The sequence below is a fragment of the Ovis canadensis genome, chromosome 13, assembly GCF_042477335.2.
Source record: "Ovis canadensis isolate MfBH-ARS-UI-01 breed Bighorn chromosome 13, ARS-UI_OviCan_v2, whole genome shotgun sequence".
NCBI classification, from domain to species: domain Eukaryota; kingdom Metazoa; phylum Chordata; class Mammalia; order Artiodactyla; family Bovidae; genus Ovis; species Ovis canadensis.
In genome coordinates, this window is record NC_091257.1 from 33,685,722 (window position 1) to 33,713,184 (window position 27,463).

The following is a 27,463-nucleotide window of genomic DNA, read 5'->3' on the forward strand; positions in this document are numbered from 1 at the left end:
GGTAGAGGATGACATGGTTGGATAACATCATCGACTCAACAGACTTGAGTTTAAGCAAGCTCCAGGAGACAGTGAAGGACGGAGAAGCCTGGCATGCTGCTGTCCATGGGGTCGCAGAGTTGGACACGACTTAATAACTGAACAATACCAAGTGAAGCCTGCAGGCATAGTTTTCCAAGCACTTGCAGCACTTTCTAATACATGCAGATTCCTGGGCCTGCAGTGGATGGATTGATTGGCTCAGAATATCTCAAGGGGAGTCTTAATCAGCATTTTTAAACTAGCATTCTGGAGGATGAGATTCATATACAAGACGTGTGTAGTGGTGAGAGCCATGGTTATGAAGTTTTTTCCTCATTCAGGGCACCTAAGAAGACGGCTGGAGTACACACGTCTGTGCAGCATGGGTGGAGGATGGGCTCTGATGCTTACCTACAAATAGGATTGTGGCTGCATTTGGATTGGTGTTTTCAGCTACTTTCATTTGTGAAGCACATTATAGGAATCCAGTCTGAAGGTTTTAAGGCTTAGCACTCTGTGTGATCTACCTCTGATAGGAAAGGGTACATCCCGATGGTAATTGAATGGAAAAGATCTGAGTTCTGTCTAAGTCAAGGTTAGGTTGTACATGGGGTTTAGGGATCTCTATAGTGTCTGATCCAATGTACGCTTTCTTGATTCTGTTAGAATCTTATTTAGTTTAAAATACACACACCCATTCCCTCACACACACACACACGTACATGTGTGTGTGCATGTGTATAAACACCAAGATGCTAAATGCTAGTGTTGAGTGTAAACTGTGTGGATTTTTTTGCACAAAAAGCATCTCTGATTCCTCTCCTTATGAGGGGGAATCAATTATAATTGATTGACTGACTGACATAAAGAGTTTTATTGTTTTACTCACCCATCTGATCAACTTAGGTGATATCTTTATTATATTCCTCACCAAAAAGTAATAATAATGAGCAACTTTAAGTTGGCAATGAACCCAAATGTAAGTTGATTGGGGTCTTCAGGAACTCATCACTAATGCTAATAAGCATTTTAAATTTCCTTTGGCCTTCTTGGCAGAAGAGGTAACCAAAAACTTTAGAAATCCAGATGTGAGTTATTGATGCTTAGGACCTGCCGCAAGAGGCAGAGCTGAGCAGTTGCAGTGTTACATCTCTGGAAGCCAGGGTCTCACCTGCAGGCTGCCGGCTGCTATCGCCCAAGGCTGCTTAATGGGCTCCCAGTCTTTGGGAACTTCCATCCATCAGGAAACCGCTGCCGCCTTCAACCCCCAGGTGCTTCGCTAGTCTCGGGCAGGTCAGTCCGCTTCTTCTAGAGCATAAGAAGAAAGGAAGCGAGGAAAAGAGAGTGAAACAGTGGTCTCGCCAGCAGCTCAGCTTTGGAAATAAGGTCGGAAATGACTTCCAGGATTTGTCTTATCCTGTGAGAAACATGAAGGTCACTAGAATTGAACATTAAGGACCCTGGGTCTACTTCCCTTGTTGGGAGACTGGATGTTCAAGTAATCACAAATAGTCAGAAGAGGTCTGTTTTCACCGATGGCTTGGACTTCATGGACCTAATAATTATGAGGTTAAAACTGTGCTACATGAAAATAAATAATAGGAAAATATTTCTACTTGGACTTGTGAAATACTTCATCAGGCAAGCCTCCTAAATCCCTCTACTAAAAACTGTGAAGTAGGACTTCTCTGATGGTACAGTGGATGGGAGTCCATCGCCAATGAAGGGGCCATGGGTTCGATCCCTAATCCAGGAAGATTCCACATCCTGCAGGCAACTTAAGCCCATGTGCCAGGACTTCTGAGCCCGCACTTTAGGGACCGTGAACCGCAACTACTGAGGCCCTGTGCTGCAGTTCCTGAAGCCCATGTGCCAGGAGCCTGTGCTCCACAAGAGAAGCCACCACGATGAGCAGCCTGCACACCCACAGCAAAGAGGAGCCCCACTAACCGCAACCAGAGAAAGCCCGTGCACAGCACTGAAGACCCAGCACCGTCAAAACGGAAGAACGAAAGAACATTAAAGGAACACTTAGGGGATTCTCTGATAGTCCAGTGGTTAGGACTCCCCCTGTACACGGCAGGGGACCTGTGTTTGATCTCTGTTTGGGGAACTGAGATTCTACAAACTGAGATACCTGGTCAAAAAAAAAAAGCTGTAAAGTTAGCCAGGAACAAAAGAGAGTCACAGCTGGAAAGAGAGAGTGAGATGAATGAATATTTACTCTCTAGTTCTTTGTCTGAGGAATGTACACACATGCCTATACCTTCACAGTTTTGCCATGGAGAGTGAGGAGTTCTGTGGATTGGGCATTACAGGAAAATGTGTGGGCTGGGACAAGATAAGATGCTGTATATGTGACTTAAAAGCCAGCAGGAATAATAGCCTGCCAGGCTCAGGAGTGTGGAGGGGAAGTCTGAAGCAGTGGAAGGATGCCTCATGTGTCAAGTTGCACATCTTACAGACGCATTAACTTTCCATGTCCTCCAGCTGGGGAAACAAAGGGAAGAAACAAAGGGAAGATGAGTTCTCATTGCTGGCAAAATCATCAAATTGAATGAGTCAACCGGCTATTTAAAAAACTCTCGTGAAATTAACAGAAACGTGAAGGTGATAGGAGCCCACCCAGGAGATGAAGTGATGAGAGACAATCCTGTCTTCTTAGAAGGTGTTCATGTTATGGTCCTCGATGTGATCATTTCAAGCTGAGGTTTTTAAACCTATAGAATCCCTCAAAATTTGTGAAATACAAAGACCTATGTTTGAGAATTTATATTCTCTTCTCTGACACATTCTGTTTCTAGGCCACCCCTCACAAATGCCATTACCCCAGAAGCTGTGTGGCCAAGAGAAGTCAGATCCGCTCTAAGTAACCAGGACAATGTGTGTTCCATGAAGGACCCATCCTTCTGTTGGCTGACAGCTTCCCATTCTGCCAGCAGCTTGGAGGGTATATGTGATAAATACAAGACTTGGTTCTTGTCCTCAAGAAGTCTAAAGTTTCATTGGAAAACTGTATACCAAATGTGCTTGAGTAGCTGTCCGGATTGGATGTGATTTTGCGCTACGGAATGGAATCGACCAAAAGCACCATGAGATTTAAGATTGATTTGTGTATACTCAGTCGCTCAGTCATGTCCAATTTTTTGGGACCCTGAACTCCAATACTTTGGCCACCTGATGCAAAGAGCTGACTCATTGGAAAAGACCCTGATGCTGGGAAAGATTGAGGGCAGGAGGAGAAGGGGACGACAGAGGATGAGATGGTTGGATGGCACCACCAACTCAATGAACATGGGTTTGGGTGGACTCTGGGAGATGGAGATGGATAAGGAAGTCTGGAGTGCTGTGGTTCATGGGGTCGCAAAGAGTTGGACACGACTGAGCGACTGAAGTGAATGGACTGTAGGGTCCTCAACAGGCTCCTCTGTCGAAGGGATTCTCCAGGCAAGAATGCTGGACTGGGCTGTCATGCTCCACTCCAGGGGATCTTCCTGACCTAGGGATCGAACCTGGTTCTGTGTTGCAGGCAGATTCTTTACTGTCTGAGAGCAGCTAGAAAATTCTGAATTCTAGTCTCACATTTTCCTACTGGCCAGGGAAAGACTGGAAACAAGTTACTTATCTTCTCTGAATGGCAGTTGATATGTGTGTGTGTGTGTGTGTGTGAAATACTACCTTCTGACCCTATCATAAGCTTTCTGTGAGGATAAAACAGAATTCAAAGTTATCAAAATGAAGGCAACAATATTATTAACTTATTGATTCAATTCAACTACCGCCTGAAGTTGTTTTTAAACTGTTTTTTATTTATGCTGTGAGTGTGAGCTTTTGTGTTTAGACCTCTGATAACTCATAAATAAGAACATCATATAATGGTGTTATGTAAATAATACTGCATGTTTGTGAGGCTGCAATGTATGGGGTTATCTCACTTGATTGTTACAGCTGTGATATTTAGAACAGAAGGGATTCATATGTGCACTTTCTGTATACAAAGAAGCCACAGCCCAGAGGCACTGTGTCTTATTCCAAGAAGGTAGAGGAGCTTGGTATTTATGATTTTTCATGCAATGTCCTTTCTAAACTATGGTTGTTACCAACACCTTACCAGATTACAGCGAGGAAATGAGGCTTTTAAAGAGCTGTGTAAAAAAGGAATGTCTAAAAATACTGCTCACTGTCTTGAATATCTGCCTGAAATCACCTCCATAAGTCTTAATCATAAGAACAAAATGAACACATATTTGAAATGCCTAGATATGGTCTTAAAATTTCACTTCCTCCCAAACAGCACCATTTCACAGCAAGCTGCCATTTTTACCCCCTAGTAACTGCCATCCACAGATTGTATTTCTGAAGAGTGTTCACTGTTGCCCATTTTGTCTTTCAGCAACAGATCAACTCCTAGCAACCATGATCGGATACAACGTCTCCGGCAAGAATTTCAGCAAGCAAAACAGGATGAAGACGTGGAGGATCGGCGACGTACCTATAGCTTTGAACAACCCTGGGTGAGTGTCTGGTGCCTCCACACAGTTGTAGGAAGTCCTACAACTTCTCTGCAGTAAAAGCCATTAATAGCTGTGACCTTGGACCTTTACAAAACGAGACGAGATGGAGCCAAATTCCTTTGACCTTTAGCATATTGACCTTTTTCCTCATTTCCTTCTGGGTTTCATCATTGCTAATTTCATTTTTATATCTTGTTGCACCATCTGTCCATTACATAATAGGTTTCATTTGCCTGACGACAAGACAGAGCAGGAATATTCTGACTCGCAACTATGCCTTTTTTAAAGTTTACTAAATATTTTCTATATACATTTTTCTGAGAATCAGAGCCTAAATAAATTAGTTCTGGGTATCTATGGTGTATCTACTCTGTACAAAGTACAGTATTTAGAGATTCTTGATTCTCCCCCATCCCCTCTGTGTATTTGTTGAACCCTGCCATGTATCTTCCTGTAGCGCAATTCCATTTCTTCCTCCCAAAGCCTCCAGAGTGGTCTTTCTACAGCAAAGCTTTGAATGGGCTTCTCAATGTCCCCAAGATAAGTCCAGATTCCACAGTGTGGCAGGCTAATTAATCCTCCCCAATCCAGCCCCAGATTTAAGCTCTGATCTTGTGTTTTGTCTTAGAGATGATAGCCCATGTGCGGATGTGAGGTGTTGAAGCAGATTTGGGGGTTCAAGATGATGGGAATTGTGAAGACTCTGAAAACTTGAGGGAGAGAGTTAATTAGAAATGAGTAAATAGGCTGCTGGAGGCAGGAGAATCTAGCTGAAGTAATGTATTAGTTAAGTCTAGTCCACATGGTGGTGGGATCATAGCCAACAACACTTTAAGGGCTGGGAATAGAAAAATAATTATCTTTAATTTATTTTATTGAAGTAGAGTCAATTTACAGTGTTGTGTTCATTTCTGCTGTACAGCAAATGATTCAGTTATATTTATACATTCTTTTCACATTCTTTTCCATTATGGTTTATCACAGGATATTGAATAGAGTTCAATATAGTAGGACCTTGTTATTTAGCAAAATAATTTTTTAGATTAATCCCATGATGAGAAATGGCAAGACAGACATGGCAGAAAGTGAAGGAAGGCGAGCCTGGGGAGGATGCTGGTGGAGCACTGCCCCGGCTGGAAAGGTGGTCAGTGCAGCTCAGGGAGGTGTTGCCACGAGAGCCTGAGAGGATGCTGGAGTGGGGGCGGGGTATCAGCAGTCTAGGATTCTGAAGCCTAGGAGGCTGTGGTCAAAAGAGTGTGTTTTTGGAGTCTTGGAACATCTGGATGGTGTTGGGATCAAAGGTGTCCCATCCATGCATGTAAATTCCTAAAGCAGAGGAGTGATTAGGGTCCCAAAAGTAAATGAGTTCAGTTCACTGTGTCAGGAATATGATTACACTCAATATTTGGGAGAATGAGAAGGGAGAATGAGAAAAGGCTGACACAGAACTGAGTGTGGTCATATTGTAGGGAAGGAGAGACAAACATGGGAAGATGGTAGGAGCTTTCCATGCTAGTTGGAAAGTCTGAACATGGATGGTATCAGAACAGAATGCTGGCCCACTAGCCAGGTCAGAAAATAATTTTAATTTTTTTTCTCCAGGCATCAGTTTTCTTATTTGTAAACCAAGGGGATTACAGTAGCTGATTGAGTGTCAGTTACTAAACCTTTTGTTAGAATAAACATTTAAAAGGAAACTGGGTGTGTAAAGCAGCTATCAGTGAGCTCCTCGGTTGCATACAGAGGTCTCCGTGGACCCAGGTGACTGCAGCCACGGTTCAGAGCTTCTCCAAGTGTGGTCCATGGACCACCTGTGAGAAGCCCTGCTCCAGAGTTTAGAGCATTGCTGAGGTCCTCTTTGGACCTAAAATCCAACATGGTTAGTACATTCCACACAAAGCCAGAAACCCATAGACATTATTATCTGGAATTTGGTGATCAAGTTGGAGTTTGTAGAACTTTCATTTTGTGAATGAAAGAAGGGAAAATTGGAGAAGTCATCCCAGTTTGAAGGACCTCCCCTTGGCTCAGGTGAGAAAGATAGGGGCCTTAGAAGAGACAATATGAGAACTGCATCCTGGAAGAAATCAACGGTAGCTGACTTTGAGAGTTTATAAAACATGTAAATACCTATGAAAATCTAATTGTCCTCTGCAACAATATCACTATTAATAATATGTAGTTTATTTTCCTAGATGGTAAGTAAAATGAGTCATTCCCATGTAGCAACAGGATGGAATTATGTTCATTTACTTCTATTGTTTGGCTTAATGACTCAACCTAGTCCTGTTAGGCTTCTTAAAGCCGACCTCTTTGTGTTGTGGGATAAACATCCTTAACTATGTATATTTTCACAAAGGTGCTGAAAGGAAGAATGAGGCCAGTGCAACCTGAAGGGATAGGCATATGAAAATGGTTCTCATACCCCCAGCTCTATAGAGCTCCAGCCCAGCAGGGGCAGCGTTGTGCCATTTTACTTTACCTGGGTGTGTGAATTTCCAAGCAGCATGTTTTATTCTAAAATTAATTATTTAACTCATCAAATTTCTTGAGTGTTCATTATGTTCTGTTTATTATTGTGTTTAGCTTGGGAAAACAAAGAAAGAAAGCCCTTAGAATCCTAGAATCAAGCTGATACAAAAGAAGGGATGCTGCATGCAGTCTTGATAGGGAAAAGAAGGGACATTTGAAGACAAAGGAACCACACCCAAGTTGGTTGTCGGTGTGCACAAAAAGCTTGAAAGAACACATCTTTTAAGTTGAAAGATATTTCAAATATATAACTTTGAGAAACAGAGGAACCCATCTTTGGGACCTAAGATTAATTGGAATTATTTCTGGATAGTAACATCATGTCTCTACAGGTTTGTTGGAAGCGAAATGAGCATTTCCTACTCCTTAGGTCTAGAAGTTTTGTACTGAGAGATGTGGCAACAATTTGGTATCCATTTGATATCTTTCTAAGTTTTCTTTTAATGTAGGACATGAACATTTTGGCATATATTTCTATGTTATCTATTGAATATGAGCAATCATGTTGGAAATTTGAGACTATCTTATATATTAGGAAACTCAACTACTGAAGTTCATAGGCCAAATTAGTGTGTATCAAAAATGCCATAGCAACTTCAGATGGACCACTTGGCTTGTAAGATCTTTTCCTATTGAGCTGGGAATTATTTGGATGACAGGCTGATTACCTTGGGAATGGAATAATTTCCTAAATTGTGGGTCACAAGTTGACTTTATTTATATATTTTTTTCATTTTCAAACAGTTGGGATCTTGCTGGGTACTCCCCATTCTACAGATCATGTAAATGGCTTCAAGTGACAGTAATTCTATGTAGTGTGTTAATTTTCATATCAATTCTCATTGTTGCCTTAGGAAGAGCTGCTCAGTTGTTCAGAATGTAGCATGGTCTATGGTTTTTATTATCTGTTTTACAAAAAGAATTTTGAGTATCTTGGACTGTTTATTCTCTTCTCATATATATTCTGACCTTGAAAGATCACTGTATTTGGAAAAGATGAGACCATGAGCTCACCTACTGGAACTGTTTGAAATCATTTTAGTGTTAAGGAACCACAAGCACATCTTCAAGCTGTGGGTACAACTTAGACCATATTAGCTGAAATTGTCCTGCTTGTTGGAAATGCCCACACGTGCAGTGCAGTCAGATATATCATACAGAAAAATACCCAAGCCAATGACTTCACGCACAGAGAGAGATGCTACAGAAAATTCCTCCAAGTGGTCCTTTTTAACTCTCCCATTTTTCAAAATGTTCTCTTGACTCTAGCAACACAGAATGCACCTGTTCCCGGGCTTTTGTTCAAAATAACATTTGGGCCGGAGGGAGCTGATTTTTGGCACAAAGGGTCTTTAGATGAGCAGAGGCCTAGAAAATTTCCTTAGCTCCATAATTGAAGTGAGTTATCTCCCAAGTTGAGTAAAAGAAGAAGAAGCAGGAAAAGCAACTTCTTCCCCACGAAGTGCCAGGTGCAGCATAAATAAAGCAGCAAGTTGCTTTAAATCTTTCTTAAGATAATGGAACAATAGCTGAGGTTAGGGTTATTATCACAGAGCTCAGATATGGACAGGACTTAGTGTGTTGCTTTTAAAAGAATTAAATTGCAGGCTGCAGACCTAAGTACAGTATGCTGTTAAAACTTTGCAGATACCTGACTGTTGCCCACAGCAGACTCACTGACTGAGACGGTTGATGGATGGGATAATGGAGCCTTTAATAGCTCTATTGCTAAATCCTTTCCATCCTGGGTGGGTAGGGACTGAAAGTAGTTTAGTCCTTCAGATAGAAAATTGATCCTCCACAATGTGAAAATCCTCTTCTCCCCCAAGCTTTCTTCCTAGCTGTCTGTCCTCAGACAAAACAAAATCTGCTCCTTTCTCCATTTTCCCACTTTGGACTTTTGTTTTTAAAGAAACTTCTGTTTTCCGCGTTTATTTACTTACTTGGCCGGGCCAGGTAGTTGCAGCACTTGGGATCTTCTATCTTCGTTGCAGCATGCAGGGTCTTTAGTGAAGGCACGTGGAGTCTGGTTCCCTGACCAGAGACTGAATCCAGGACCCGTGTATTGGGTGCACAGAGTCTTAGGCACTGGACCGTCAGGGCACCCCTACCTTGGACTTTTATTGGCTCCTTTTACCACTTTAGCATCTCACCTGCTTTAATTAGAGGGCTGGTCAGACTGCACAGCCATCCTACACCCCTAGACTGCCTTCCCTGGACCAGGGGAGTTTGAGGAAATGATGGTTCTCTTTTTGTCTTCCTCTTTCTTAAGACTTATAGGCATCTGCTGTGATCCCCTCCTAGCAGGCCTCCACGCGTGGACTGAGGAAATGCCTTCTTAGTTGACAGCCTTACTGTGTGGAGTTTGACTCCAGTTCACATTGGGTGCCCATCACCTCCCTTGGAAATCCACCTGGAGGGAGCCATTCTTGCAGCGAAGGGGTGCCCTGGAGTCGTGGAGGGGTGTCCTTGTGCTGCTGCAGAGCAGCCCTCTTTCTTGGAGTCCCATGACCTGAGGGCTGTTATACCCAAGGAGCCCTCTGGTGGTGAAGTGCGCGAGGCTGCCTGCCTCCCATCAGCGACGCTGGAAGGCTGCTCCTTTATTTTCAACCTATCTGCTGATTCCAACGGGAAACCAGATCCTAGCCGTGGTTAGGAAAGATGAGAAGAAGACAAATAGTGTGTTAAGACCAAAACACATATTTATAAAATCTTGATGAGGGAAATTGGTATGCACTGCCATTTTTCAACCATTACTCACATCATTAGTAGCAATTAAGCTTTTCAACATTCAGAACCCACAGAGTTCAATCGATAGCTGTGTCAGTACAGTGTGTGATGGGTAGAGGGGAGGAGGGCTGGGAGGACAGGATCCAGAGGCAAAAGTTAACTTTGTTTGGATTAGAAGTTGGCAGTTAAGTCCGCAATAGAAAATCATTTACCAGTGTTAGCAATGGCCACTTTTAAACAGAGTCAAAAACTTACACCCTTAACATGATTCAGTGACCTTTTGTTATCGGAAGATGGAATTCATACTAGGATCACAGTATATTTGAATCGCTAAAATGAGAACTTTAAATCTCAAGGGATATCATTGTTCTTTGTGTTATTATTGCCATCTTCATTGCCATCATCTTCATCACAGGTTTTCATCCAGAGCACACAGACTTTGCATTTTATTTTTGCTCTCTCTACATGCCCTGGACATATGTGAAAATTTGAAAAAAAAATTTTTAATTGGAGTATAATTGCTTTACAATGTTGTGTTAGTTTCTGCTGTACAATAACATGAATCAGCTATATGTATATACATATCCCCTCCCACCTCCCCACATCTATCCCTTCTAGGTCATTACAGAGCTGAAAATTTTGTTATTCGTAATTTAAGTAGAAGAAAACCCACCCCAAATAATCACTTATAAGACTATTACAAATATGTGTGAATACATACAAAAGAACACACACATATTCTTATAGGCTTTTTCTTATCTATAAGAAGAAAAATTAGTGTATTTAAAATTATTAAATACTTTATGTAAATGTTAATAGAACTAATGAATTTTATTCATGAGGCACATTTTTACATGAAGCTCTAAAAGTCTTGTAATATCACCTAGTTCTAATCAGTTCTGAAACTTGTAGGGTGTGTATTTATTTTTGTTCTTTATTTAGTATATTAACAGTTTGGGCTTTGTATTTTTATTTTTATGTATTATCTTTTTTAATTTGGAAAAATAAGGATGATTTTACTTAATGGAGAGAAATGCCAAAGCATTTCTTAATTTACTGAAATAGTACACAGAAGAGATTTTCACATTTTGTTCTACACTAGTAAGTAATAGGAGAAGGCTTGCCTGGAAAATCCCATGGACAGAAGAGCCTGGAAGGCTGCAGTCCATGGGGTCGCTAAGAGTCGGACACGACTGAGTGACTTCACTTTCACTTTTAACTTTCCTCCATTGGAGAAGGAAATGGCAACCCACTCCAGTGTTCTTGCCTGGAGAATCCCAGGCAGGGGGCAGCCTGGTGAGCTGCTGTCTATGGGGTCGCATAGAGTCGGACACGACTGAAGTGACTTAGCAGCAGCAGCAGCAGCAGCAGTAAGTAATACCAAAATTATGCAACTTTCAAGGTTTTATGTAATTTTTAAATATAATATAAATAGTAAAATCTCTTCATAATCATGATAAACACAAGTACTTTGCAGCTCATTTACCAAAACAACCTGCATAGTCTTGACTGGTGGTTTTTAAACATAAGCCATGAAGAGAGTCACGTAGCCGTGGTTTTCCAGCATATTGTGTAAGAGATAATCATGTATTTACTTCTGTCTTACAACCTCTATCATTATTATGGCCGTGGCAACCTTGGCTATTTTTTTTCCTTAAAAGGTCATTGCTTGTCACCCGTTTCATCGCAAACAAGGCCAGGGTTATTTATAATTTGCTGTCTTAAAACAGAGCTGCTGTCTTGTTATCTGGTGAATCTCTAGAATCATTACAATGATGCTTTGCCTGTGTGTTTCCCCATATAGATACTGCTTTGTCACTGTAGTTGCCGTTTTATCTGAAAACATTCCCTTCTCTGAGGGGTAACACATGATCTCTTTCTTCATTTCTGTCTTTATTTTTGTGATTTTGGACTCTAGATATTTCTATTTCTGCTGTTTCTGTTTCTGTTCTATTCTCTTTCTGCCATTGGGATGGAAACCACAAAACCCCAGTGTCTTAAAGTCAGGGTTCCTGGTGGTAATACTGTTTCCACAATTCACATTTTTATGAGATCTTCATTGAAATCATGAATCCGATTATTTTTGATGCAGCCTAAGTAGAGAATGGGCCAGGACAAACTCCTTTCACTGTTGCTCTGGGTCCATCATGCGCACAGTCTCCCTGGATATCTGTGGCCCAGTCAACTTTCATCCTAAAGATAAGGGTGATTCTTTCTAATAACCTATTCTTTCACACACTCTGAAAAGAGAGAGTAAAATATTAATAGCAAGGCTAGGGTGTGTATTTCATCAGAGTGAAGCAAACAATGAAATCTGTCAGTTTGCTGATTCCAGACTCCTTCCCTCATTCTAAGTTTTCAGATCCCACTCGATGATAATTTCATTACTGGGATTCATCCAGATGCACTGAGCTATGCCACTGATAAGGTTGGAGGTGAACAGTCCCAGAAAACACACAGTGGAGGAAACAAAAGCCCTTCAATTTTTTTTCTTCCCTCCATCAGTATCATATTTTCAGGACTCTGGGAGAAGCAACTTAAAAATACACCTGAAATTTCTACAAGACCTTGCATTTTCTTTTCACAGCTCCACAAGCAGCGTGTCATAGAACAGCGTGAGCTTGAAAAGCTGGTTAGTAAATCTTGCAGCAGAATGCCAGGTCTTTCAAGACTGTTTGACACATGTGTGTAGCTTAGACTGAGTGTAAATGAAATGAAAATGGGGTTCTTTTTGAAGGCATATTTTCTTGCTTCGCTTTTCCTGTCCACTGGCCCTTCCCCGGGCTCCCCACCAACAACAGATCACCACAGCACTGTTCTGGGCCAGCCTCATCCAGGGTCACGGAAGAAACTGTTTGTCTCCTTAATGTTGTTGGCGAACAATTGCTTCATGCTTTGTTTGCATAAGCAGAACTCATTCGGCAACATGTTTTCTTTGCTGAAGGCACCACGGATGTTATTTGAACCGTGTTGTGGAGTGTGTCTCCGAACACACATTTGTTCCAATGTGTGTGGTTATAAACATCCACTAGTAGAGACTGGGGTATCGTAAAGTCTAATCTCTTCACATATTATTTTTGTATCGGGATATTTTTAATATGCTCGCTGACGATGCCCATATGCTTTGAAATTTTGTCCTGCATATTGCTTCATTATTGCTTACCAACAAATGGGATATGCTGGCTAGGCAGAAGGGGACAATAGAGGTTACTGCCTTTCTCTTTGCACAAAAGCCACCAGAGGAACCACTCTTTAAGGAACAAGCCTACGTGTTATCTTTCCAGACTCCAAATGAGTGCTGAGACTCTTATTTTAGAAAGTGATTATCGAGTCTAAGTCTGCTATTGGCTTTCAGCTCTAAAAAAAAAAATCAATAACTTGTTTATCACAGACATTCTTCGTTTGGAATAAATCTATTGCACAATGTTGCATAACACAAAGAGGACAGAGGTTGACAAGTGCCAAAAAGGGTTACTTAAGAGTGCGTGCCATTGATGGCTATGATCAACCTTTGTTGGGTGTTTGTAAAGATAGAGGCATCGTTGCCTGTTTTGAGTGGAGCTGCTTTCAAAATGTACCATCATAAAGGCAAGCTCAAAGCCAATGGCAGAAGCTAAAGCAGGCACAATGGCCCAGCACCATACACTCCCCCAGTATCTGGTTTCGTTCAGTGGCAGCTATCAGCAGCCGACCTGCTGCATGAAGTGTTTAGCCAGAAGGATTGACTGTTTCTCTGTAGCATATAATTAACCTGGGTAAAAATGCCGTTTCTTAATAACTGAGGCAAAGTGTATTATTTCACAACCAGTTCCAGGAGCTATTAGCTTGCAGATTTATTCTTTGGATAAGCTATTCTGTTTGCATGTGGCTGCCACGGTAGACCTGAATATGGTGAACTGTGCCTGATGCTGCTACTGCTGCTAAGTCACTTCAGTCGTGTCCAACTCTAACTCCTTAGTTGTCTAAGAAACTGCTGCTGCTGCTAGGTCGCTTCAGTCGTGTCCGACTCTGTGTGACCCCATAGACAGCAGCCCACCAGGCTCCCCCATCCCTGGGATTCTCCAGGCAAGGACACTGGATTGGGTTGCCATTTCCTTCTCCAATGCGTAAAAGTGAAAGTGAAGTCACTAAGTCGTGTCCGACTCTTCACGACCCCATGGACTGTGGCCCACCAGGCTCCTGTGTCCATGGGATTTTCCAGGCAAGAGTAATGAAATGGGGTGCCATTGCCTTCTCCGGGTGAACTGTGCCTCAGGTCAGTTCAGTTCAGTTGGTCAGTTGTGTCCAACTCTTTGCGACCCTATGAATTGCAGCACACCAGGCCTCCCTGTCCATCACCAACTCCCGGAGTTCACTCAGACTCACATCCATCAAGTCAGTGATGCCATCCAGCCATCTCATCCTCTGTCGTCCCCTTCTCCTCCTGCTCCCAATCCCTCCGAGCATCAGAGTCTTTTCCAATGAGTCAACTCGTCACATGAGGTGGCCAAAGTATTGGAGTTTCAGCTTCAGCATCATCACCTCCAAAGAAATCCTAGGGCTGATCTCCTTCAGAATGGACTGGTTGGATTTCCTTGCAGTCCAAGGGACTGTCAAGAGTCTTCTTCAACACCACAGTTCAAAAGCATCAATTCTTCGGTACTCAGCTTTCTTCACAGTCCAACTCTCACATCCGTACATGACCACTGGAAAAACCACAGCCTTGACTAGACGGACCTTTGTTGGCAAAGTAATGTCTCTGCTTTCAATATGCTATCTAGGTTGGGCATAACTTTTCTTACAAGGAGTAAGTGTCTTTTAATTTCATGGCTGCAGTCACCATCTGCAGTGATTTTGGAGCCCCCCAAAATAAAGTCTGACACTGTTTCCACTGTTTCCCCATCTATTTCCCTTGAAGTGATGGGACCAGATGCCATGATCTTCATTTTCTGAATGTTGAGGTTTAAGCCAACTTTTTCACTCTCCACTTTCACTTTCATCAAGAGGCTTTTTAGTTCCTCTTCACTTTCTGCCATAAGGGTGGTATCATTTCATGCAAAGATGGGCTCAATAAAGGACAGAAACGGTATGGACCTAACAGAAGCAGAAAATATTAAGAAGAGGTGGCAAGAATACACAGAACTGTACAAAAAGATCTTCGCGACCAAGATAATCACGATGGTGTGATCACTCACCCAGAGCCAGACATCCTGGAATGTGAAGTCAAGTGGGCCTTAGAAAGCATCACTACGAACAAAGCTAGTGGAAGTGATGGAATTCCAGTTGAACTGTGCCTAGTTTCAGCTACTGTCAGTTCAAAATTTAACTGTCATTCTTTAACAAAAGGAAAATCAGCTCCATTGCGTCCTACTGCTATACTAAGATGCATGACTACTGAAAGCTTCACCAGCATGGCCGACCTTCCAGTGTGCAGCCTGGGACTTTCCTACTGTTGTGAATTATTGAAGCAAATTTTTATGTTTTGGGCACTTTTAAAATTGGGTTAAAGTTGCTTTACAATGTTATTAGTTTCTGCGGTACAAGGAAATGAATCAGCCATGTATATACATACATCCCCTCCCTCTTGGCTCCCTTCCCCACCTCATCCTACCCCTCCAGGTCATCACAGAGCATCGAGCTGCACTCTCTGTACTGTGCAGAAGCTTCCCACAAACTATCCTAGTGTTCTGAGAAGGGTTGTTCCCCTATATTTGCTTCCTATACAAGGGATGAAATTAAAAGACGCTTACTCCTTGGAAGAAAAGTTATGCCCAACCTAGATAGCATATTGAAAAGCAGAGACATTACTTTGCCAACAAAGGTCCATCTAGTCAAGGCTATGGTTTTTCCAGTGGTCATGTATGGATGTGAGAGTTGGACTGTGAAGAAATCTGAGTGCCGAAGAATTGATGCTTTTGAACTGTGGTGTTGGAGAAGACTCTTGAGAATCCCTTGGACTGCAAGGAGATCCAACCAGTCCATTCTAAAGGAGATCAGCCCTGGGTATTCTTTGGAAGGACTGATGCTGAAGCTGAAACTCCAATACTTTGGCTACCTCATGTGAAGAGTTGACTCATTGGAAAAGACTCTGATGCTGGGAGGGATTGGGGGCAGGAGGAGAAGGGGACGACAGAGGATGAGATGGCTGGATGGCATCACCCACTTGATGGACTTGAGTTTGAGTGAACCCCGGGAGTTGGTGATGGACAGGGAGGCCTGGGGTGCTGTGATTCATGGAGTCGCAAAGAGTCGGACGCGACTGAGCGACTGAACTGAACTGAATTGACACAAGGGATGTAAACTAGTGTCTGATGTCTATATTTACCAAGCCTCACTAGGCAGACTAGAAAGGTGGATCTCTCAATTTTAAACCATTCTAAGGCCATAATTAAAATTTAGGATGATGGGGTATATGGGGCTCACAAGACCAAAAAGGTGCCTCTTGAGAAAGCTGCACTCAATTTTTAAAAAACTCACGGAGTCACATATTGTTTCCGTGTCAGCCTCTGAGAACTGAAAGAGTCACCAAGTCCTGTGCTGTTCGGAGTTCCTTTCCCATGACCTGTGTTGCGTTCTCTCCTGCAGCCCAACTCCAGGCCATCAGCGCAGAGCGGGCGACACTCGGTGTCGGTGGAGGTGCAGATGCAACGGCAGCGGCAGGAGGAGCGCGAGAGCTTCCAGCAGGCTCAGCGCCAGTACAGCTCGCTTCCCCGGTACGCGCCACCCCCACCCCCACCCCCCGCCCTGTCCCTGTCCCTTGGGAAATCCCTCCTTCCCAGTGCACTGGCTTTTCCACCTCCGAGGAACCGCTCATAGATCGTGGGAACTGTGGCTTACTTGGCCAGACCACTGCCTGGCAGGGGGACCAGGCAGGAAGGTGTTTCAGGAGATGCCAGCATCCCCAGCTGACAGCTCCCTCCTGGAAAGTGAAGTGACCTGCTCCCCGCAAGGACGGGGCTTAGGGGTCCAACCTGGGATCTGGTGTTTGTTCTGTGACCTCCTGTGGGGCCGGAGACAGATTCCTCCACCAGGAAATGGAAACAGAACTTTTACTTTGCACGGCTCGGTGGTAGCTAGCATAAATGGACCTTGTAAATCTAGAGTTCTCCAAAAGGACAGGTGTAACTAGTGTAAAAGCTCAAGGGGCTGTGGTCTTCTTGGCCAAACGTTTGGCTTCCTGTATTTTAGTTGTGTTTGAGATTATTTTTTAAGGGATGGAGGAGAGCTCTCATAAAGTATGTGAGAAGAAGTGAGAAGAGAAATGTCCAGGACTCAAGAAGGGGAGGGACGGGGGTGGGAGGGCCTGGCGGGAAGATAGGGGGAGACCCGGGGCTTCATCCTCAGGAAGAGGATAAGAGAGAAGCAAGTACATCCACTGGGTTTCTCCTGCTCACCTTCCAAAGCTACTCGGTCCTCCAAACCGATCCTTTCATCCTGGCGTACCCCTCTCCATGCCCACTGGTGACCCTCTTCTGCACCCCACCCCGTGCCTCTCTCCCACCTCTCCTCTGAAGAGGACGCCATAGACCTGAGGCTTGCTGCTGTGGGACCACTGCTGTCAGTCAGTGATTCCCCAAAGAAACAGAACTTGCCCTTTGGTCAACTGCAGCTTCCTTCTGGTTAGCCATTCTATTCTGTGTGGATAGGAGAAAAGTAGAAACCTTGAAAAGAAAGAGTGCCGTGAGTTTAGGCGTGCGGACTGGTCGACCTCTACACCGTCTTCACTCCTTCTAGAGAGTACAGGTGTGTGTGTGGGGGGGTGTAATTTGCATGTAACTTTTACAGTAAGTCCCCTACATACAAATCTTCAAGTTGTGAGCCTTCAAAGATGCAAATATGCGTTCCATCAACGATAGGCTTGAGTGAAACTGCAGCTTGCCCTCCGTCTCCTGTTGCTGATGACCCTTCAGCTCTACCATCTCCCAGCTCCTCTTCCTCCTCCCGTCAGTAACTTCTAGCCTGTTCACTCCATGCCAGTCCCTGTATACCAGCTGTTGTACTAAACTACTGTACTTTTCAAGGTACTGTACTGTAAGGTTTAAAATGATTTCTTTATTTTGTGTGTTTGTTTTTTATATATTATTTATGTGAAAAGTATTATAAACCTATTCCAGTACAGCACTACAAGGCCAATTGTGTTAGTTGGGTACCTAGGCTAACTTTGTCAGACTTACGAACAAATTGGACTCCTGAACACGCTCTCAGAACGGAACCCGTTTGTATGTAGGGGACTTACTGTAGTCTGCCCTCCATATCCGTGGTTCCATCCATGGCTTCTCTGTATCCTCAGGTTCAACCAACCACAGACGTGTTGTCCTGAGGTATTCATTATTGGAAAATATCCACGTATAAGTGGACTCATGCAGTCGAACAAACACAGTTCACGGGTCAACCGTAACTCCACAGTGTGCACCTCTGATTGAGGAAATCAGAAACTCGGGGTCTTGCACACAGCTTGGTTCCTTGCAGAGCCACCTCACTCAGCTAGAGGCTGGAGGGAAGTTGAGGGGGCCGTGACCCACATGAACTAGAAGCAAATCCCAGTTTCTGACATATGATATTTTTCAGACACTTGACCTCTGCTCTTTGGATATGGACAATTGACAGAGTTTGGTCTAAACAAGTCGCTGTGGCATTCGATACCAAAAAGATTTCACACACACACACACAGAGTTCAGTTGCAAAGTGGAGCATAAGAGAAAACAAATGGTCAGGACTTGGGATCAGGCACGCTAGATGAGGTGGTTTGAATTAGAGGGCTGTATACTCACCAGAGGGGTTTGTGAAGTCTTGCTGTGATTACGGAGACCTCTAGGCTGAATTCAGGTTCCACTGTGAAATGTCAGTGAGAAACACTAGCCAGGTGGTAACACGAGATCAGTGGGGAAAGGAGACCCGATCAGCCCAACACTCAATCCTTAACTGGAGGCGGATTTTTTTTTTAATTCCTAAATTAGTTTTCTTTTTTCTGTTTTACTCTCTTTTTTAAAAAACCCTTTTTAAAATTTCTAGCTTTATTCCTTAGTATCCAAAGTGTTAAAGTGTTGGTCGCTCAGTTGCATCCGACTCTATGCAACCCCATGTACTGTAGCCCACCAGGCTCCTCTGTCCATGAAATTCTCCAGGTTAAGAATACTGGAGTGAGTTGCCATTTCCTTCTCCAGCGGATCTTCCTAACCCAAGGATTGAACCCAGGTCTCCTGCATTGCAGGCAGGTTCTTTATAGTCTGAGCTACCACAGAAGTTGTAGTATCCAAAAGGCAGCTCTAAATCTGAGCAGTAGAAGTAGGTTGGGTCATAGTCACTGATAAAAAAGTGTATTCAAGACCCTTGGGGGATGTTTTTCTCTCTTCCCTTTTCCCACCGTCTGTTTCCTCTCCAGCTTTCCTCCTGCCGTTGGTGGTTTCTTGCTCATCCTCCTCGTTTCCTGGCTGTGTCTCCGTGCCCTGACTCAGTCTCCCCACCATGCCCATGTATTATGTGTCTCCACTGCTTGTCACCTTGTCAGCCCAGCTCTGTCTTCATCCCCCTGTGCCCTCCTCAATGTGATGCCTGACAGCTTTCCTCAGGTGTGGGGGCTTTTCTGGGTGTCCTCTATGTGAGGGTGGTCTTCAGACATAATCACCAAGAGGCGATTATTGCCAAACCAGGGCGTGGGCTTTGGGTGGCCTCAGGCATCTCCAGCGAGCTCATTCCAGGACCCAACAAACCTGTGTGTTGGTCGTAAAGATTCACTGGAAGAAATGATGCTTTGTTGCCCCCGTGGTTATTGGTGGCCTTTGAGTGACCCTGGGACGGTGGAAGGGTTGCTTCTGGTTCTCACTCTGGGACATGTTTGTGAGTTGCTTCTCTGAGTGAAGATTCTCCAGTTTGTCTTTGGTGCCTTTTTTGCTCCTTGATCTGTACCAACCCTTCTGTCCCGAAAGACAAAATGCTAATCATTTTGTTTATTTTCTTCTTTGGTCAGAAAAATGCTCCCCCAAAACTCAGAGCCTAATCATTGGAGGCAAAGTCACTGATTGGTCACCCATGAGCTGTATATGCTGTACTTTTGTGAGCATTTTACAGATGTGATTTCTTTTATTGCTCCCCATAATCCTATGAGGTTAGAGATTCTGTCTGTTGCATTGAGGAAGCCACCTGAGACCAGAATAGAGAGCTTTCCCAGGCTCACAGCTGCATGTGCAGACCCAGGGCTGGATCCATGTCCTTGGGACACCCAGCCGGTCTCCCACTGTTCCCCATGCCTGCGTGCCTCATCTTCCAGTAAGTGGAGGAAACTTACTGTCTGCTGCTTTCTCGTGTTTCTCTACAACCTGCTCATTTCTTGTCCTGTTCTTTAATCAAGAGCTTGCTGATACACTAGCTTCCTTTCCAAGGTAGTGTGTGTATGTATGTACGTGTCCACGTGTACACATCTGTGTGTATGAACTTTCCCCACATGTCTTACTTCAAACCTCAGGGAGGTGTTCTTCCTTCTCTCTGAACTGTTTAATCTGAAGAAAATTTTATCTACAAGAAATTCTTTTTCCCACTTTGTCATAATCTCCATCCCAAACAAACTGTTAATGAATTTTCAATGTGTCCTAGTACAAAAAGACTCTCTTCCTGGAATGATTCAACTTCTAGTCCATGACCACGTGGAGCAAAGCCTCAGGCTTCATGCAGGGGACCAGGATGGGCAGGACTAGTGGATCCCAGTGGACCAAGGTTGAAGAAGCTTATCTCCAGTTATCCTTAAATTGATAGCTAACCCATGAAAGAATCCCATGTTGTTGCTATAACATCAGTAACAAGTTTGTTGTTTTAATTAAAGTTTCATGATTAATATCAAATCCCTTGGTTTCATGCTGGCACTTTCCATCATTCACAGCTCTGAGCAGATTAATTTATGACTCTTTAAGTGGAGATAATCAGTGCTTTAGGCAAATAAACTATTCCGTCAAATGTAAGGATTCTTGCCTGAGCTGATTGTACCCAGGGCCTGATTCCCATTACAAGGATGAATATACTTTAGACTGTTTAATTCATCATTAAACAGTCATTGCCAGAGATGATTCTGAACAGTAGTTCATCTTCCTTATTGAGAATACCCTTGGCTACATTTTAGGTCGTATGGAAAATGGGCGGATTTCATCCCAGCCATATTGATGGCACGTCTGAATGTTCAGAAATGCAGATGGCTTCATTCCTATGGGAGACCCAGTGCTGCATAGACCTTACTTTTCCCCTACCGAGTCTTTCTGAACACTGCGTCATGTTGTGTGTGTTGATGTGAAAGGCTGAACAATACATACTGTCACTGAATCACTTTTTTATTGATAAATGAAGCAATATATTTTGTTTTATGACTCAATTCTCACTCCCTCTCTTCCATTTTCAAGGCGAAAAAATTAGGGCATGTCTGTCTTTCTGGCACAAAATCATAGCCAATCTTTATCATAGCCAATCTTATTGTAAATTCATAAAAGCATCTAGAGACTTGATAGTAAATTAAAGATGTTTCGAAACAATAATGTTTCCTGAAAATGATGTGCAACTTTATTGCAGAAAGGATAAGAAGTTGAAATTTCTATAGGACTCTGATTTATTTCCCCATCTCAGGATGACAGAATGTGAGTAAGTTACCCTGGCCTTGGATGAGGATACTGTGGGCAGAAAATGGTGCTTACTCCTCACACACCCAGGTTCTGCAATCTTGATGAGCGTGTGTTCCAGAGGTAGTCAGTTGCTGACATATATAACTCGAAAGCCACGGCTTTAAGGGACTGCCTGTTGCATTTTTAATCATAGAGGAGTCTAGACTTTAATCTTTCATAACTGAAGTCATATTGTAATCCATTCCATGTACTTCATATTAGCTAGCATCTCTGGCATGAGGGTGGCAGCTGTGTAAAATATTTGTTTGGCTTGTTTAGAATTGAATTGTAATGTTGTAAAGCGAGCAATTATTGCTGGTACAGAAGCTGCCAAATCTCTAATACCCCTATAGAGCATCCTGCCAATGAGTCTAAATTGCAGGATATATTGTTACCCTAAGCGGAACAGATCACACCCGCCCAGACGCAGGAGGAAGACCCTGTTTCTGAGTAGCTGTGGAGTCTGTTTGCTGTCTCTCCTGGGCAGCCATTGTTCATCCAGGCTTGTCTCAGACTTGAGCTTGCCAGAGTCAGTCACCTTTTCATCCTTCAGCTCCTATCACAATGTCTGAGAATCAGCTGAAGCCCAATACTTACCAGTAACATATGAGTGAGTTCCACTCTGAGCGTGCGTTTGAAAGTCCCATTTGTTCATAAGTCCAGCAAAGTTAGCCCAGGTACCTGACTAACACAATCGGCTATACAGTACTGTACTGGAATAGGTTTATAATACTTTTCACACAAATAATACATAAACAACAAACACAGAAAATAAAGAGAACATTTTTACTCTTAGAGTACATTACCTTGAAAACTAAATTAGTCCAGTACAACAGCTGGCATACAGGGGAATGAACAGGCAAGAAGAGTTACTGACTGGAGCAGGAAGAGGAGGTGGGAGATGGTAGAGCTGAAGGGTCATCAGCAACAGGAGATGGAGGGCAAGCTGGAGTTTCACTCATGCCTGACACTGATGGCACAGGTTCTGGTTCCTTGCTCGATTCAGTTCTATCTACCCTCTTGACAAAACGACCCGGTGATGTCTGCGTACATCCTGGGCCTGGAGTAAAGATGCTGTACTACCATACTCTACAGTACTGCACAGCGAAGTGCACAGAAGCACAGGCGCTTACAGAGGATGCACGCACATGGCAGTGTGCGCCAGACACGGGGACCAACACGCGACTGGACACACGAACGTGCGCTTGCATGTCTGAAAGCTCGTGACTTAAGGTTCATATATAGAGGACTTACTGTGATGTTTGTTGAGATATAGAAATGCTATTCTGGCTTCCCCACCACCACCCCCTCACTCTTCCCCTTCATCTCCCTCCCTCCCCTTTTCCCAACACTCACACTCACCTTGGGCTTTGCTTCCTAGGCAAAGCAGGAAGAACGCCAGCTCTGTCTCCCAGGATTCTTGGGAGCAGAACTACCCTCCCGGGGAAGGCTTCCAGAGTGCCAAGGAGAACCCCAGGTACTCGAGCTACCAAGGTTCCCGGAACGGCTATCTGGGCGGGCACGGCTTCAACGCCAGGGTCATGCTGGAGACCCAGGAGCTGCTCCGCCAGGAGCAGAGGCGGAAGGAGCAGCAGATGAAGAAGCAACCTCCGGCCCCCGAGGGGCTCAACAACTATGATTCATATAAGAAAGTCCAGGACCCCAGTCACATCTCCGCCAAGGGGCCCTTCCGGCAGGACGTGCCCCCCTCACCTTCTCAGGTTGCCAGGCTGAACAGACTCCAGACTCCCGAGAAAGGGAGGCCCTTCTATTCCTGAGCAGGAGGAGAGCGGACACTTCGTGTCATGCAATAAAGGACACTTTCCTACGAAGACTTGTATTCGGGAGTTTTTTTTAACACCCTGGTGGTACTGCGGAGTATTTCTGTTGCTGGTATCAGTGCCTTTAAGCAGTGTGGGCAGTTTGATGGAAGGCCTTAATGTCTTTGCCACTGTGTTTCACATGTCTATTTCATGGAAGAATTTCCCGCCATGTGACAATCACCTGTTCAAGGCATCCTACGCTCCTCCTCTCTTGGGTGCTGGGAACCTGGCCCAGCCTGGGAGACCCCGTGGCTTTGTGTTACCGCCCTGTGCAGCTTGTGGCAACAGATCATCCTGAAGTCACAGGTGATGTTGATCCCTCTTTGTTTTCCCCCTTGAGTTTCTCAGACCAAGTGACATCTCCATCTCTGGTGGATGAAACTGGGTGACATACACCAGAAACTGGGGCTCTGTGGTACTTCCCAGCACAGTCATTTTTAACCCTTTGTGACCAGTATGGTTTCCCTTTTCTTTCTCAGCTCCTTGTAACGGGAATTTTCTTCATCTAAGAGAAGCTAAGCCATATTCCAACACTGTCTGGTTATCAGGGGGGTCCTTTTGTAACTGCCTTATAACTCAGTGTTATCAGTGATGTGATCATTCTGTCTGCATTTATAAATACCCTTGTTTAGTCCTATTCCCTCACACATGAGTTGAGTCATCACAGCTCCGCGTGGAGAACATAGGAGACGGGCTTCAGCCCCAGTGGGGCAGGGGGCTGCTCGCCCGCCAGCCTGGTGTGTGTCATGACATGGAGGGGGCGATAGCTTGAGAAAGAATTCTCCCAGGATGCGCGTCTGGCCCAGTACCTTCCAGTTGTCCTTTTAATTAGTTTTTATTTGATGAGTTGGCAAGAAGGGCATAGTGTGGGACAAAGATCAGGCAGACACTCATTTTGGGATTCCAAAATCTCACCTGCTGTCTCCGGCTTTTAAATTGATGTTTGTCTATTCATCCACCTGCTATCCCCCTGCCTGGTGATGCCATCAGGCTTCTACAGAATTCTGCCATGAAACGGAAAAGGTAAATAAGAGGACAGACATTCCACATCCCACAGAACGTTCTGGTGTCCCCAAACAGTGATAACGAAAGATTGCCCTTGTGTCGCTACGTTAACGTACGTGTGGGTCGTGAGGACCTGGTTTGCTCCCGTGTTTCCATCTTATCTGTTGGTTTGAACATCCTGTTGTAAACCATGGCTGGATTGCTAAAGTGCCTGCGAATCCCGACATGAAAAAAAGCTTGAGATGAAAGCTCAGCGTATTGTGTGTTAACAAAAAGAAAAAAAAAAAAAAAGACATGTACTGATATGCCAATTTTTTTTTTTTTACTGGCACATTGTATTTTTTGTGTCCATTTGTTTTTGGAAAATATGTGAGGGGTCCATCCCCATTCCTGCGTCTCTTTTGCATCTCTGTGTAATGAGAGTTCTGTTTGTTCATGGAGCGTGGCGATGTTGAAATGATATGACCGGTGCAAGCGTGGTGACCTCTGACGACAGCAGCTCTTCCTCACAGCCTCCCCTGTGCTGTGAGGAACAGCTTTCCTGTACATATGAGACTTCTAATAAAAGGCATATTTCTTCCTGTTCTCTGTGTCTCTTTAGTATTCTTGTGAAAACTCACCTAGCTGGGTTTTTCAAAAGTCTATTAGCAGATGTGATTTTTTTCCCCCTATATTTACAGAAAGTTGAAAATTTCCTCGTCTCTATCTGTACAAACATGGAAATGGATGATTGATTGTTTATTTGAACACCTGAGGAGAGAGAGGACTGGGAAGAGAGAAGGACCTAATTAATGAGTTCACTGGAAGGCCCGGGCTGCCCAGAGTAGCTGGGAAATTCTGAATGGAAGGAGCTGATGATACACTAGAATAAATAAAAGAATAATTGGATAGAGAGCAATGTGTTAGTAAGAGTTCCACCATTGCCCTTTGCTCTATGGACCATTTAGACAGGCCAAATGTTCTGACTGAGTCCGCCATGTGTACCAGGAGCTCAGACAGCAGTCCAAATTCAAGCCCACTTTCAACTGGTTCAGTGCTTATTTCCCAAATTATACAATGAGACTTCTTCTCTTTCTTCCAGAAGGACGCTAGTTAATATTTGTATGGTGCTTTGAAGGCACAAAGGGTGCTAGATCCCCGGGTGGGTCCCTGTCCAAAAGGCAGGCTTTGCAAAGACCTGTTCAAAATACCCTCCCATGGAGGGCCAAGCATCAGCTGGTTGTCATAGCTACCCTCATCTTGACACTAAATCCAAATTCTCTCACCTCAGGATTAGTGACGAGAGGGGTATAGCAAGCCAAGGTGATAGATAACACGTCTTTGGTTCTCATATGCCTACAAGGTGTGGGAAAGGAGAAGAGAGAAAGATGGACAGATTTGTTAATTTTCTCACTGACCAGGAGGCCCGCTGCAAATGCCAAAACTCGCAGGTTATTTATCTCAACTGACAGTGAGAAGCCTTGCAGGAGAGGCAGCAGTGAATGTTACAGGGGCCCAAATCACAGATTTGTAGACCAGAACTGACAATCGGAGCTGCACGGAGAAGAGGAGGAGGAATGGATGTGGTCAGCACAGAAATGAGAATATGCCTATGATGCCACCTTGTCTAAAAATGGACTGGCCTCTACTCCAGGGCATCCCACAAGCACTTGCTGGGACCAGTGGAAGAACATGTTCTCACGGAGAAGTCCTGAGTCTTGAATGGGGGTGAGTGTCAACCTCAAGGCACCCACAAAGCTGAGGATCAAGGTGCAGCCACTCAACAGTTCTTCAAAAAGGATGGTCTCACTGTTACCACCTATCTTAGCCAATTGAGACTGTAGAAAGTTTAAATATGTATGTGTAATTATCCATTATAAAAGCAACATTATGTATCGTATGGATAGTCTGTATAACCTAGTCATCATACCCACCTCCTCTTCCTGGGGTCAGGTAGACCAACAACAGCTCAGGGGTGCGTGCACCCCACCACCGTCAGGCTGCCTCACTAGAAGGAAAGAGAGATAAACCCAGGCTTCTCAGGTTTTCTGTCAAGGAAGTCAGATCTATCAATTCTTTTCTATTTTTAATCTATCAATTCTGTGTCAGTAAGCCAAGTGAATTTTGTTTGTTGAGTGAGAGCCTTTGGTTCTACTGCAAACCCTTTCTGAAAATGAGCAGAAAATAAGCAAAGCTTGCTGACCACCACTTATCTGAACCATGAGTCACCAGCATAAGTCTGAACAAGAGGCCAGAGGGAAGAAGAGGCCAGGCCCCAAAGGCTATCTCCATGTGACTTATCCCAAAGGGCTCGCATCTCCTGGGCTGCTTCCCTCCTCCCAGAGCTTTCATTAGGAAGTAGAGTATTCACGTATACATATGAGAGGTACATGCAGCAAGTGTGAAATGCATACGGAATTCTATATTTAGCTGCTTATTTTCATGTGTCGCTTATTTCATCCTTGAAACCCGTCTTAATCAACTGTACTTTAATATAAAATAAAAAGTTAAAAGAAAAGGAATAAAACTACCATTAGTTAGTTAAGTCACTCAGTCGTTTCCGACTCTTTGGGACCCCATGGTCTGTAGCCCACCAGGCTCCTCTGTCCATGGGATTCTCCAGGCAAGAATACTGGAGTGGGTTGCCATTTCCTTCTCCAAAGTGAAAGTTGTGTCTGATTCTCTGCAACCCAGGAATTTGCCAGGTCAGAATACTGGAGTGGGTAGCCTTTCCCTTCTCCAGGGGACCTTCCCAACCCAGGGATCGAACCCAGGTCTCTTGCATTGCAGGCGGATTTTTTACCAGCTGAGCCACAAAGGAAGCCCCAGAAATCCCATTTTTAGCTATTTAGGTTAGGTCAGGTTAGGTTAGGTTAGGTTTAGTCGCTCAGTCATGTCCAACTCTTGCGACCCCATGGCCTATAGGCTCCTCTGTCCATGGGATTGTCCAAGACAAGAATACTGGAGTGGTTTGCCATTTCCATCTCCAGAGGATCTTCCCAACCCAGGGATTGAACCTGGGTCTCCTGCATTGCAGGCAGTGTGTGTGTGCTAAGTCACTTCAGTCGTGTCCAACTCTTTGGACCCCATGGACTGTAGCCCACCAGGCTCCTCTGTCCATGGGATTTTCCAGGCAAGAATACTGGAGTGGGTTACCATGCCCTTCTCCAGGGTATCTTCCCGACCCAGGGATGGAACCTGCATCTCCTGTAGCTCCTGCATTGCAGGCAGATTCTTTACC

General features: G+C 44.1%; 1 protein-coding gene across 22 annotated transcripts in view; it reads left to right on the forward strand.

The window, feature by feature from the left end:
* PARD3 (par-3 family cell polarity regulator) overlaps positions 1-24,828 on the forward strand; it is a 572,731-nt gene extending 547,903 nt beyond the window's left edge. For all 22 annotated transcript variants that reach the window (XM_069546411.1, XM_069546421.1, XM_069546415.1 and 19 more), the window contains 3 exons: positions 4,415-4,535; positions 16,362-16,489; positions 22,797-24,828. In XM_069546411.1, coding sequence (XP_069402512.1) covers positions 4,415-4,535; positions 16,362-16,489; positions 22,797-23,193 — 646 coding nt within the window. In that variant the 3' untranslated portion in view covers positions 23,194-24,828. The remainder of the gene's footprint in view (positions 1-4,414; positions 4,536-16,361; positions 16,490-22,796) is intronic.
* The last annotated feature ends 2,635 nt before the right edge of the window (positions 24,829-27,463 follow it).